The 14,664-nt window shown below is 36.9% G+C and overlaps 1 protein-coding gene across 5 annotated transcripts in view; it reads right to left on the bottom strand.

Annotated features, from left to right (window-relative positions):
* Positions 1-1,102: 1,102 nt before the first annotated feature.
* LOC127978678 (glycosylated lysosomal membrane protein-like) overlaps positions 1,103-14,664 on the bottom strand; it is a 199,442-nt gene continuing 185,880 nt past the window's right edge. The window contains exons 1-7 of one of the 5 annotated variants that reach the window (XM_052583529.1): positions 6,586-6,733; positions 6,164-6,228; positions 5,511-5,783; positions 4,679-4,870; positions 4,384-4,602; positions 2,866-3,131; positions 1,103-1,855 (exon numbers count right to left, since the gene is read on the bottom strand). In XM_052583529.1, coding sequence (XP_052439489.1) covers positions 1,684-1,855; positions 2,866-3,131; positions 4,384-4,602; positions 4,679-4,870; positions 5,511-5,645 — 984 coding nt within the window. In that variant the 5' untranslated portion in view covers positions 5,646-5,783; positions 6,164-6,228; positions 6,586-6,733 and the 3' untranslated portion in view covers positions 1,103-1,683. Of the gene's footprint in view, positions 1,856-1,954; positions 2,062-2,865; positions 3,132-4,383; positions 4,603-4,678; positions 4,871-5,510; positions 5,784-6,163; positions 6,229-6,585; positions 6,750-14,664 lie in introns of those variants that run through there. The other 4 variants (XM_052583530.1, XR_008158586.1, XM_052583528.1 and 1 more) reach the window with 4 other exon arrangements.

Raw genomic sequence — 14,664 nt, 5'->3', positions numbered from 1 at the left:
AAGAGTTTCAGAATAGCTGTCTTGTTGTGAAAACAAAAAATACATTTCCTGTATCTTAAAAGTCTACTAATTATATGCTAGTTTCGTGTCATATCAGCTGAACAGTATACACGCTAATACAGATAGTACAAGTGCGTGTTCTGCTCTAGTTCTGCACAGGCGGAATGCCCCTTTTTATTTTTTTTTGTGCAGGAAATTGTAACTTTTATCAGCTAACGTCTGACATTTGAAAACTGATTTATATATTTTTTAACATGCACAGCTAAATTGTGCGAAAACGTACGCGTCTTTACTTTAAATGGATATCTTATAACATTAAACATTTATTTAATCTTCTCAACGGAGTTAGAAACAAGAGTTGTACTTTCATTCTCAGATTCAGGTGCTTATTTTACACAAAATATTTTACATAATGTATACTTTATTCTACAATAATAGAGATTTTACGTATGTTAAGTTTAAGAATTTTTATATTAATAATCAATTTTATAACTGTAGAATACTTTGTGTGTGATAAGCAATAAAAGGCAAATATCAGCCTGCTTGTGTGCATTAGTGTTAACGATTGCATTTAATCGCATCCACAATAAGTTTTTGTTTATATAATATACGTGTGTCTTAAATGTATATATTTTTTTCATATATTAATTAAATTTATATACAATATAAATGTAAGTATATATACTATATATTTTTCAAATATACTGTGTGTGTACATTCACAAATTATGCAAAACTTTTATTTTGGATGTAATCAATGGTGATTAATTGTTGGACACACACACACACACACACACACATACACATTATAATGGCAGTGAATGGGTGTTATTTTTTAATAATCCAAAAGATGTGTAATAAAGTGACACTTTAGTATAATTAGTTTACTGAATATTAAAAACTGTTATAAGACCCTGTAAAGATAACACAATGCAGTGACATCATGCTGCTGTTTTTGTCATGCTGATATTTCACTGATTTATGTCATATTCCTCATTTACTCATTTTTTATATCATAATACAGTCTTGTGTCTAGAGTCGGTTTCCACTTGTATATAATGTTTTTTTGTGTTTATAATTAAATGATGCACAAGACATCAGTCCACAGTGTTGAACACATTTATATAGTGAAAAGAATCTATATTTACATTTTGATAAGTAACTAAAGGCAAAAACAACAACGAAAGGAGGATTTCTTCATGGTGCAAATGAACGTTTATAAAACGCCTTCAGCATGAACTCTCCTGTGAATCACAGTTCTGTTAAAAACATCACAACTAAACAAACTGAACCGAGGGAGAACAGTGCAGTTTCCATTAAATATGGAAGCATTTGCATAGATTTCAGAATTAAAGAGAAAACAATGTTTTAAATCTTTAAAATATGTGCAGCTGTCATCAATCTGGTCAATTAAATCGATTTTACAAGCAGGATTTTGGCACAAACAAACATCAAGTATAAAAAATGATGGCATAAAAACAAAACAATCAAATAATAAATTAGTTTTGATCTGTGATCGATTGATTAGAATGAGATTCAAGTATAAAGGTGTAAAAAAGTATGTAACATTTAAATCAAAACTTCAAATTTATAGTTATATTGAAATCCCTTATCCACTCGTCAGTAACCTCATCACTGATTGGCAGGTGGCTGCATTTGGGGGAGGGGCTTTTAGCATAAGGTCTCAGTTAATTGGCTCGTAGCCGGATGAGTGTGACATCCTCTTGCGGATCCAAACAAACACTCCACCCACAATAATGATGGCCAGAGGAGTAGCAAGTCCCACGGTGATGATGATGATGATTAATGCGGAGAACGAATCGGCCGGAGGCTCGCCCAAGCCCACTAACACAGTCCTGAGAGCAAAGCAATTCACACAAACATTACTCGAACAGACCAAACACACACTCAGAGTTCATTTAATACGCTCTAAAGCTGTAGGTAGAGTACATTACAATTTCCACAGTGTCAATGTTCAGAGTCTCTTTTATTTTTGATGCTTTCTGAACATTCTGACTCAACCAATCAGGGAGTTTGGGGGCGGGGCTATCTGTTTGATTGACTGATGACAGAAGAGGGGTGCATAGGAAGAAAAAAAGATTAAAAACATTTATTTAATAGCCTACATATCTTCAAATAAAAATATACAAGAATAATTTAAATATTTTAAATATATATAAAAAATCATAACCAAACTTTTTTAATATTCAAAATGTTTTAACAGATACTAATATGCAAATATAGAAAAAAATACAATCTTATATTCATTTAAAATGAAGAGCATGTTTAATATTAATAATATCAGAAAATATTCACATAATATTACAAATATTATAAATATTTTATTACATTTTATGATAATTCTTGGTTGAAGCTAAACAATTATTTTTATTATATTTTGCCATTTTCTTTCATCATTGCATATGGGCTTTTTACGGTTTTGTCTTGCTTTTCAAAGAAAAAAAAATCTATAACCAAACAACGATTTAAAAATATTTTCTTAATACTAAATGTTTTTAACTTTCTAGCACACACTATACCAACATTGCACAATTTAACTTAAAATTAATAAACCAGTAAAATAATATGTTATGGCCGTTTCCGAGACCCCTTCTTGAATCAGGCATGTATTTTTACTGTACAAATAAATGCAGGTTTGCTGAGCAGAAGAAACTTCTTTAAAACATAACAAAATATCACAGATCCTAATTTGAACACGGTGTGAATGTTATAATAAATGTATTAACAGAGCTGTTGTAATTTTCATTATTACTGTATTTCTTATTTTGCAGAACAACAGTAAAATTCCAAACCTTGTTTAGTTTTTTACATGTTAATGCATCAGTGCTGTGGCAGTGTGTCTCACCAGGTGATGTATTTGGAGTTGCTGTAAAACACAGGGTCTTTAGCGATGCCGAAGCTGATGTTCAGGCCGTGTGTGTGAGGATGGCCTGTGAAATAAGCCTGGACCAGACCGGACCGAGGGATGTGGTTCAGTGACACGAGATGGGAGTGTTTGCACGGTGTGGCGTCCTCAAACACCGGCCGAGGTTTACGATACGCCACGGGTTTCCACTGATTATAACCCACAACACCACTGCTGTTCACCCGAGACGACACCCACTGAGACACCTGACAGACAAACACTCGATTAAAACACTCACAGCAATCAACTCAACTCAGTTAACTCCAGATTTCACATTTATACTCATGTATTTACACTTTTATCCAAAGCAGTAAGCTATAAGAAGCCACAGTATTATTTCACCAAACAATGCAGCTCCTCAGAAACAGTTGTGGTTGCTACAAAGTGGTCGCCGAGCAACACACAGAAGTAAACAAAGGTGTTTGTTACATTGTAGAGTCATTCACAACAGCTTCGAATGTGGCTCAGCCAATCAGAATCAAGCATCGGAACTCTCCACTTTATAATGTTATTTTAACAATAGCTAAACATTTTGGTAACATTTAAAGCCTTTACGTATAATGAACACTAATCTTACCATTAAAAAAATAAATGAAAGGTTAAAAAATATATAACAATAATGCATTATAATATTTTTTTAGGGTGTTGATCATGTTTTAATGCATTATATATTTTTTAAAGGTTTAATGATGAATAGATTATAATATTATAATGTTTTATGCAATTTCTCATGAGATCATTGTAAAGCGCACTACAAAGCACAATAACTGCATTCAGACTACTTTCATATAGAAAGACTTTAAGTAAAGTTTTACCAGCATTTTTATTATTTTACAAGTTCGAAATCAGATGATTGACCTTGTTCAGATCAATGCTGGACTGATTAAAGCCTCATATGTGAATGTGTTTTATGTACGTTTGTAATATAAAACAAAAAACAAACAAAAATTTTTTTTTTTGCGTTCAAATCACGCTGTTCGCACATAGTTGGACGCTTGAACATTTTAAGTTTACTCTCTTAATTCTCATAAAATTAGCTTATTTCACGCGTGAAACACTTCACAACAGAGATGAATCTGCATCATGGGAGTACTAATAGAGCAACCAAAATTATAATTTTTGCGCATTACACACGTTATACGGGTCAAAACGACAATGACGCTCAATTTGTGCTGCGTCATTTACGCAAATCGTGCCGCAGGATGTCTATTTGCGTTTTGGATTGACTTAACATGTAAATCACTCACGCGGAACGCTTCATTCAGTATTTGTCTGAGATACAACTATTTCAAAATCTGGAATTTGAGGATGCCAAAAAATCTAAACATTTAGAAAACCATCTTTAAAGTTGTTCAAATTAATTCTAAGCAATGTATATTGTAGAGTATCATTTATCAAACCGAATCGTGACATTAGTGTTTTGTTACACCGCTAATATCTATGTTTGCTAGATTTCACCTTAAAGATGGAGGGTGTGTACTCATCATCTATAGAGCTGTGGACGTCCACTCGTCCCTCGAACCCTGATTCTCCGACAGACTGAAACTCAAGAGCGAATCTGGAGCCGTTTCCTCGCGGCGTGACGTCGTGCAGCCACACGCGCAGCTGCGAGGAGTTCGCGTTGTGAAGGAGACTCGGCCAGACTTCATCACGACCCTCCGACTCAAACGCTGAGAACTGAGGACAGATATCACACACTTACTGTACATTACATGTTTTAATGTAATAAGTCAGCTCCTGTAGTTCTGCTGACCTGCAGACAGAGGGAGCCGTTGACGAAGCTCTCTGTTTTCTCTCGGCCGCACAGCGTTACTGTCACATCCGTCTGGTTAACACTGACGTTCAGCGACCAGAGGAAGTTCTGCAGCTCGTATGGAGGGTAAAAGCTGGACTGTGCTGTCTGCTGGGGGTCTGCGGTGTTATTAATATCATCATACTCCCACACCTGACAAACACACACAGCAGAGATCATGTTCTCATTACGATCCGTCATCTTTCTGTCTGTGAAGGCATATTTATGAATCAGATAAACAAGATTAAGCTTTTGAAAATCTGGAATCTGAGGGAGCAAAAAAAAAATCTTAATATTGAGAAAATCATCTTTAATTAAAGATGTTCAAATGAAGTTCTTAGCAATGCATACTACTAATCAAAAATTACATTTTTATATATTTACTGTAGGAATTTACTAAATATCTTCATGGAACATGATCTTTACTTAATATCCTACTGATTTTTAGCATAAAATGAAAATGGATAGTTTTGACACATACAATGTATTTTTGGCTATTGCCACAAATATACCCCAGAGACTTAAAACTGCTTTTTCTGCTCCAGTAGTGTGCTCACACTGAATAAAAGTGTAGAAATAAATAGTGCATTTAAAATATCCAGATGATGCACTTATATAAAATGCTGGACACTTGATGCACTCAACTGTTGCAGCTTTAATTATGCAACGAAGGGGGCGGGGCTATCAGACTCTGATTATTAATGACAAAATAACTATTAAATTCATACACTGTATGGCTGTGCATAAATACACAGTGTATAGAGTGTGATTTGGGCCACAGTTTCACACTCACTCTGGTGAACACTAGTGCACTTCTGTACTGCACACTGCTCTCCGGCTCCACCTTCAGGCTGCTGGGTGAACTGCTGTTGATGAACTCAGGCCAGTTCACCTTCACTGCTGACCGAGTGCTGTTCGTGTGCACCATCAGCAGCGCAGGAGCTCCAGCGTTACACAGCAAGAAGTGCAGCGTGTCATTGAGCCCCAGGCCTCGCACATGAACCAGACCCACTCCAGCAGGAAGAACCGACGGAGGAGACAGACCGGGATTCAGCTCCACAGACACCTGACATCACGAGAGAGACGACCACAGACCAGTCTTTAGAGCACAATCTGAGTTACAGACGAACCTTTAGAGCATAAACTCACAACAGTTTCTCACATTTGGATTAAAGTGTATTTATTGCTTGTCAGCTGTATAGAGCGAAGTGAATCAGTTTGACTGAATCACTTATATGAATCAGTTCAAATGAATGACTCATCATCATAAGTCATCAATATACATTATTTTACATTATAATGAGTGTAGAATACTAGAATTATAAAATATGATGCAGGTTATGGGTTTTGAAACATCAGTACACATAAATAATTACTCTAAAATGTTTATACAACACAGGTTAATGTCACTAATTACACTGAAAGATAATCTAGTTCTGTTCAAACCTTTCAAACACACACAGAGGAACCTGACGACCAGCAGCACAGACACAAATCAACCTAAATGTACACTGGGAGTAAAACAGTGATTTAGACACAATACTATAGTAATGTTGTGGTTGTTTTAGATATGTACCATGGTAAATATTTATGGCTATCAAACAGTAGTTGTTGGATTACAACCAATGATACTTATTGCTAGGTATGAGCCTCAATATATACAAGAAAATTGTACATTTATTATTATTTTAAGACTAATAACAACACATAAACACATGTCCAAAGACTAGATCAAACATCGAAGCGTGAAAATGTTCTTCTATGATGAATTCTATGATATTCCATGATGTATTTGTATTTTTGTATTGCACCGGAATGAAGTTAGTTTCATAGTTTCATTGTTTTGTCTATCAATGCTACATTCTTACCTTGCGTCGAAATGTATCTCTATTTCCCAGAATTCCAAGCGCAGCGCCAAACACGACAAACAGCACAAAACACATCGAATTCGCTTTAAACGTTGCCATGTTTTAAACTGTGAACGCAAACGCGGAACGAAGAAGTGACAGTTCCACCTCAGTGCTGCTTCACATCAGTCACGTGACCCCCTGCAGCGGCCGTTACGTGACGTCATCGAGCGGAACTCATCTGTTCATTGATTCTCGCGGAGTCCTGTAGTAAATCTGCTTCATTTCACCGTGTGGTGCAGCACAAGTTCTAGGGTAATTTATGGACGATATGATAACGGTCTCATAAATTATAGGTTGATAAATTAACAAAAGCAGAAATAAATAAATAAATAAAGCATTTGAAATGTATCCCACTGTTCCACAAAGAGGAATATTGAAAAAAAAAAATAAATACAGTTCAAGTCACAGCACAGTTTATGGTAAAATAGCGAATAGCAACAACAGCATCAGCAGTGCACTGGTTTCAGACACTTTATCTATAACCGTGTCGTTGCTTATAGACGTGGATTTCCTTCTCTGTGCACATTGACATGAAGCCTCCAATTTGTCCTGACTCAATGAGCTTCGTAAACAGCAGATCAAGCTTAAGGTTTGTGCAAGTTACTTCCAAACTGTAAAACATTATAGGTTGTTACTGACATTTAAAAGTAATTCCTTCCTTTACAATATTACTGTCTCAGAATTGTAATGCATTACATGACTCCAGTATTACTTTTGAGTTACTTTCACCAAAATAACTACAGAAGTACTTAACATTGTGAAATGTCAAAATGTACTGCAGAGCATTCTACCTCCAGTAGAGGAGTATATGAAGCATAATGACTGTGGGCTATCCAGACTACTAACAATATTGCTTATAATTAGCAAAGTGAAGGCTTAAGACAATGCTATTGCTAGAAAGGATGACAGCAGAATCACAAACGATCCAAGTCAAGTGTGGTAGAGGTAAAGTGATTATCTGGCAATATCTGTGAATTGATTGGGTCTAATTATATTACACACAACATGACTATATGTAAACTCTAATGTCAAATGCTATTGTGAAATGACAAAATGCGCATACATCCATTCCACTGTCCAGTGTGAGCCGAGGCTAACAGCGAGCCGGACGGAGCTAATAGCCTCGGACCTCGAGCACAGAGGACGAGATCATTCTGTGTCATGACAGTATCCTCACACACTCCTGTAAACCCCGCCCTAAACACGCCTTCACTGGACTACGTCACACAATACAGAGTTACATCGGCGAGAGAGAGATGAATAAAAAAAAAAAATCGCTAAATAAATATATCAGAAGCTGTCGTTTAATCTTTATTTCCAAACGTGTACAACATACACACGCAGCTATTGACTGACCACAAATAGGAAATGTAACTTATTTGCTGCGTCTTTGATTTGTTAATGTCTTTTTTCTTTATTCTTTCCTTTGAACAATTACATTTTAGGATAAAGGTGTGTTGTAACGCAAGCGTAGAATAGTAAAATATTACTGAACATTGATTAGTGATGCCTTAACACTACTGTCTTACAGTAAAAATAATACGTTACTGTAATGCATCACTTTTGTAATGCGTTACTCTCAACATTGGTTATCGATATTACATTTTTTTGCTGCCCAGGCCACCACAAACTCTCAGATTAACATTGACACTTACACAAACTCTGTCCTGGAGCACATCAACAGATGTGTAAGCAGAGTGACCACAATCAAAAAAATTAAAATTTTCCCCAATCAGAAGCCCTGGATGAACAGAGAGATTCGCCTCCTGCTCAAAGCAAGAGATGCAGCCTTTAGGTCTGGAGACCGGGAGGCTTACAGCTCAGCCAAAGCCAACCTGAGGAAGGGTATCTGCCAGGCCAAACTCACACATAAACAGAGGATTGAAGAACACTTCAATTCTTCAGACCCCCGGCGTATGTGGCAAGGCATACAATCTATCACAGACTACAAACTACCTAACTCTGTGCCCCCCTCCAGCTCTGCCTCCCTCCCAGACGAGCTCAATCACTTTTATGCTCGCTTTGATAAAAATAAGGAGATCTCACTCAAAGCTGAGCATCAACCCAGTGAACTGCCTCTCACACTCTCCACATCAGATGTTTACTCCACTCTGCGTAAAGTGAATGGACAGAAAGCAGCTGGCCCTGACGGTATACCTGGTCGTGTGCTTAAAGCCTGTGCGGAGCAGCTGGCAGAGGTCTTCACGGACATTTTCAATCTGTCCCTGGCCCAAACAACTGTCCCCACTTGCTTCAAAACCTCCACCATCGTGCCTGTACTGAAGCACTCCACTGCCTCGGTCCCTAACGACTTCCGTCCTGTTGCACTCACCCCCATCATTGCCAAGTGCTTTGAGAAACTGGTCGCATCCCACTTAAAATCCTGTCTCCCTGCTACATTAGACCCATTCCAATTTGCCTATCGCAACAATAGGTCAACTGAGGACGCCATCTCAACAGCACTTCACTCTGCCCTCACCCACCTGGACAGTCAGAACACACATGTGAGATTGCTGTTCATAGTTCTGCATTTAATACGGTAATCCCCTCCAAGCTGATCTCCAAGCTCAGCCATCTTGGAATCAGCACACCCATCTGCAACTGGATTCTAGATTTTCTGACTAACAGACCTCAGTCTGTTAAGTTAGATAACCTCTCCTCCTCCATCATCACCCTGAACACTGGAGTGCCACAGGGCTGCGTACTTAGCCCTCTCCTGTACTCCCTATTCACCCATGACTGCGTTCCTGTTTATGGCTCCAATACCATAATCAAATTTGCAGATGGCACCACCGTGGTAGGTCTGATCAAGGATGACGATGAGTCTGCCTACAGGGATGAGGTGCAGCACCTGGCTGTGTGGTGTGCCACCAACAACCTGGAACTAAACACCCAGAAGACTAAGGAGATCATTGTGGACTTCAGGCGGACTAGGAATCATGCACACACACCCATCTACATCAAGGGAGCTGTAGTGGAGCGTGTGTCGAGTTTCAAATTCCTTGGCATCCACATCTCAGATGACCTCATCTGGTCCCTAAACACCTCCACCCTGGTGCCTTTACTTCTTACGGAGCCTTAAAAAAGTTCACCTCAGTCCCAGGATCCTTGCTGAATTCTACCGCTGTACCATTGAGAGCATACTCACAAACTGCATCTCAGTGTGGTACAGCAATATCTCTGCATCTGACCGCAAAGCACTCCAGCGGGTGGTGAAAACTGCTCAACAGATCACTGGCACCCAGTTAACATCCATCGAGAACATTTATCAGAAGCGCTGTCTGGGCAGGGCAAGAAACATCATCAAGGATGCCTCTCACCCTAACCATGGACCTTTCACCCTCCTTCCATCCGGCAGGCGTTACAGGAGCCTACGCTCTCGCACTAGCAGCCTCAGGAAGAGCTTCTTTCCTGAGGCTGTGACACTCCTGAACGCCACACCACCAATCTAACCTGCACCTGCTCTTTTACTGCACTGGTCACAGTACTTTACAGACATGTATTGCACTCATATTTTGCACAGACTGCACATGGTTAAATCCATTACACTATAAACTGTCTAAAGCTGTTACTGTACAAGCACAGTAAACTATTCTACAAAAAATATAATTGCACTACTGTTATTTTGCATATAATTGTTAAACAATAATTTTGCACACTCATTCAACTGTATTTATTATTACTGTTCTCAAGTTCCTGCTATTCATAATGTATATATAATCCTTCTTTGCTCTGTTCATAATGTACATACAATCCCTACATTACATTCATATTTATATTCTGTATATACTCTGATCAATATTGTATATAGCAACTCCACTGTACATTCTGTATATCATAAGCTTTACTTACTCTGCACTTTTATGTATATATATATATAACACTATATTCTTGCACTTCTGGTTAGATGCTAACTGCATTTCATTAGCTCTGTACTTGTACTCTGCATAATGACAATAAAGTTGAATCTAATCTAAATTGAAGGATATTTGCAAAGTCTATGGATCGCCATGTATTGGGTTATACACAAAAGGCTAATATTTTAATTAGATTTTATATTTTGCTTCTGAATGTGAAGAGGTTGACAAAAGTAGGCTATTAGCTGATTAATTACTTTGCTAATTATAGTCCTTTTTACCTGTTATAAAAATCGGTAAGCTTGGCACATTTAGCAGCATCCTCCTCCAATGCCTTTCTTTTCTTCATCCTGGCTCTTCCCATTCATCCTCCCTGACACATACCTTTACTATCAGCAGGCGCCAGCAGTGGCCTACTAGCGGAGAAAACGCTAAAAAAAAACTCCCTCACATGGTACAACCCATGCAGAGACTGCGGTGACAGAATGCGGGACGTGTGTTATTTAAGTGAAGATAGACTCACTAACGTGACAAATGTAAAAAATAAAATAAAACAATTCTACCAAAAGTGAAGCGGCCCACCGGGAATTCTCCCGATTCCCCACCCCTGGACTGCAGGACAATCATCACCTCGTGACTCGTGCCTCTATACAGTCACACGTGTTGAGCATAGACTGTTGAGCGACTGAGCCCCGGTTAAGTCTCTAGAGCTTTAAACTGGAAAGTTATTTTTTTATTATTATTTTTAATTCTGTCTTGGGTTTCGTTCACACAAAATTACGACAATCTTCAGCAGTTTTTCTGAATCAAAACCCATTGTAAACTTGAATCAGAGGACTTCCGGGTTCACGCGCACCGGCTCCTGAACATGGCATCGCGGTTTAACCCGTGAGTATGATTTAATTACAGCTCAGAGCAGTGTTTATGATTGCGTCAAGTTTTGACAAAACGTTTATTTATATTTAGACATCCAAAACGCAAAGTTCATAACGTAAGCTAATTTTTGTTAGCCATCTCTCGAGGTGATTGCGCAATTCTTTCTGGGGTAATGCTGTTTAAAGAGTTAAAAGTTGGTACAGTATTGAAAATAAAAGAACGTAATTTATCACGTGATAGTGCACACATGCATAGGAATTATAACACTAAGAAAAACAGAACATTATAATAATGCACCTTATACATAAAGAGAAATATGGAGAAAAAAACCCTGTAATTAATATAACAGATGTACAGATTTACAAGTGTATTAATTGAATTCACCATACTTCCCCAGTTCATAAATCACATTTAGATCTGCAAACATCTTGTCTGTGTAACAGGACTCTGAAATGTTATGCAAATGAGGTGTCTTATTGAATATGCATTCATTTGCACACAGCAGCACTGTTTAAAGTGATCATGTAGTGCACATCTATCACACAATCAGCACTTTTCTCTTCTCTTCTCCTCAGGGTCAAACCCCTGATTTTACTGCCGTGCATCATTGTCTGTGCACGTGAGTATTTCATGTCTGCAGTGTTTTTAATCTCAGTGTTTATGAATGAAAACATGTCAGTAATCCATTGTTTATCTCCTCAGGATGTGCTTCTGTACCGCAGACGTGTGTCCAGTGTTCACTGTCTTGTGATGAAGCACCTGTGCTGAAGAAACATGAGAGCGTCATCATTTCTATAATTCCTCCTTTACTAACAGATTCGGACAGAGTGTACAATGTGTCCAGTTTGTGTGATGGAGAACGGTGTTCAGTGCAAGGTTGTTTCCAGAGAGACTCACTGTATACACTGGAAATATATACCTTTGGTGACGAGACCGTGTCTCAAAAACTTGTTGATGAACCCAATTTACAGCCTGGTAAGGACTCTAACCATCCAACCCATGCATAAAGAACTAGTTCACCAACAACTGAATGTTTACTCATTCTCATTATGCTCTAATGTTTCTTTAATGTGAGTTATTGATCGGTTCTCTCTAATTCTCCACAGACTGCAGTCCAGAGCACATATCAGGTGAGAGAAATAAACAACTGCTTAACACCCCGTCTTTTTGCAATCATAAAACAAGTCGGTAACACTTTAGAATAAGGTTCCATTAGTTAATGTTAGTTAATGTATTAATTAACATGGACAAACAATGAATAATACATTTATTACTGTATTTATTCATCTTCGTTAATGTTAGTTAATGAAAATACAGTTATTCATTGTTAGTTCATGGTAATTCACAGTGCATTAACTAATGTTAACAAGCACAACTTTTGATTTAAATAATGCATTAGTAAATGTTGAAATTAACATGAACTAAGACTTATAAATGCTGTAGAAGGATTGTTCTTGCTTAGTTCATGCTAACGAAAGTAGTTAACTAACATTAACTAATGGAACCTTATTCTAAAGTGTTACCAACAAGGCTTCTACCTACATTTAAAACTGAAGTTATTTTTATTATTATTATAAAGTGAGAAGTATTTTTACATGCACCCTTTGTAATGTTTATATCATGAGATTTAAGCATTATTGTTTTTATGCTTTAGGGTGGTAAAAGCATAGTGAAATGATGGCATTGTTGGTGTGCATGTAAATGTGATCAAGAATGGTGTTGAATGAGCAGGATTTTGGTGCAGAATTTCATGCCTGTTCTTTTCCAGATCCAGATGGTGCTGTTGGGAATTTGGGAAACAAACTCCTGACTCTGCTGTCCGTTTTGTTTTTCCATCTTCTACCTTGAGGGACCAAGATGACGACGCATACTGTACAAACACAGCAGTACTCCAGAGCCAAATCTATGCTAATCTTTACTATTATAACCAGCCATGAATCAGCGATGTGATTTTTCAGGGATACGGATTTGCATTTGCGCCTCTGAGAGACAAGCCATGTGATTCGCATAGATCCAAGTTGAAACGTGTTACTCGACCCGGGGACTTTTTATGAATGATTGTGAGAATCTGAGATTGGTAGAGCTGTCATAAAATTCCCAACGGTAGTGTGACGCGGTCCATGTCTGCTGTTACAGTAACATTACTGTTTTGAGTTGGGAACACAACATTCGTCATTAGAAACGTTTGTAAATCTGTTGTTGTTTACAAGGAGAGGTTCAGTGTCACATGGTCTACAGAGATCACTCAGATTTTCTGCTCGAGAAACATTTCTGATTATTATCAATGTTAAAAACCGTTTTGCTGCTTAATATTTTTGTGGAAACAATGATTACCACTCAAACATTTGTATAAGATTTAAAAAAGAGAGAAATTAATAATTTTATTCATCACGCATGAAAGTGACAAAAAGTGAGTGAAGGCATTTAAAATTATTTCTATTTACTAAATGCATTAACGAATTTAATATATTAAATAAATGCTGTTCATTAAACTTTATATTTATTAAAAAATCCTGAAATAGTGTATAATTTCCCAACAAAATATGAAACCGCAAAAGTGTTTTCAACATTGATAATAATCAGAAATATTTCTCTAGTCAAATAAATTGTAATAATTTCTAAAAGATCACGTGACACTGAAAACTGGAGTAATGATGAAGAAAATTTTGCTTTGCCTCACAGGAATAACTTTACATTTTATAATGCATTAAAATTGAAAACTTTTTTTTATAATATATTTCACTTTTTTTGGAAAAATGAATTCATCTTTGATGGGCAGAAGATAGTCATTTCAAAATCATTAATAATTGTAATGTTTCCAAACTTTTGGCAGGTACTTTAATAATAGTAACAATCCTATATACTTTACTAAAATATATTATAGTAATTTATTATAATATTATTGTCATGATTATTTATTTTTTACAGGAGAGTATTTATTTTTACAAAAAAATATATATCTTTTTATTTGCTAAAATATATATTTTTAATAATGAGTGCTGGGGGCGTGGTCTCTAGCTGATCACATGCTTGATGAATGCAAGGGACACCTCTGTTATGATTGCATATCAAATGTATTGCTTTTATGCCTTTCTCTGCTTTCTGCTACCCAGTTCTCCCTATATAAAGCATACTGCCTCTTTATATGCTTATTTTATATATTTCCTGTTTTTATGGCTTTTTTTAATGAATTGTTTCAAAATCATTCCATGGAATGTTTAAAATTGCATTCCTTTGATGTGAAAATGCATTAATGTGAAAAACAGTGTCAAATATTCATTTATTAAATATTTAAGTCCACCGT

Source organism: Carassius gibelio, chromosome B19, assembly GCF_023724105.1.
Source record: "Carassius gibelio isolate Cgi1373 ecotype wild population from Czech Republic chromosome B19, carGib1.2-hapl.c, whole genome shotgun sequence".
Classification (NCBI taxonomy): domain Eukaryota; kingdom Metazoa; phylum Chordata; class Actinopteri; order Cypriniformes; family Cyprinidae; genus Carassius; species Carassius gibelio.
Note: the sequence above shows the minus strand (reverse complement) of the source record. Positions and strands in the feature narration are given on the sequence as shown.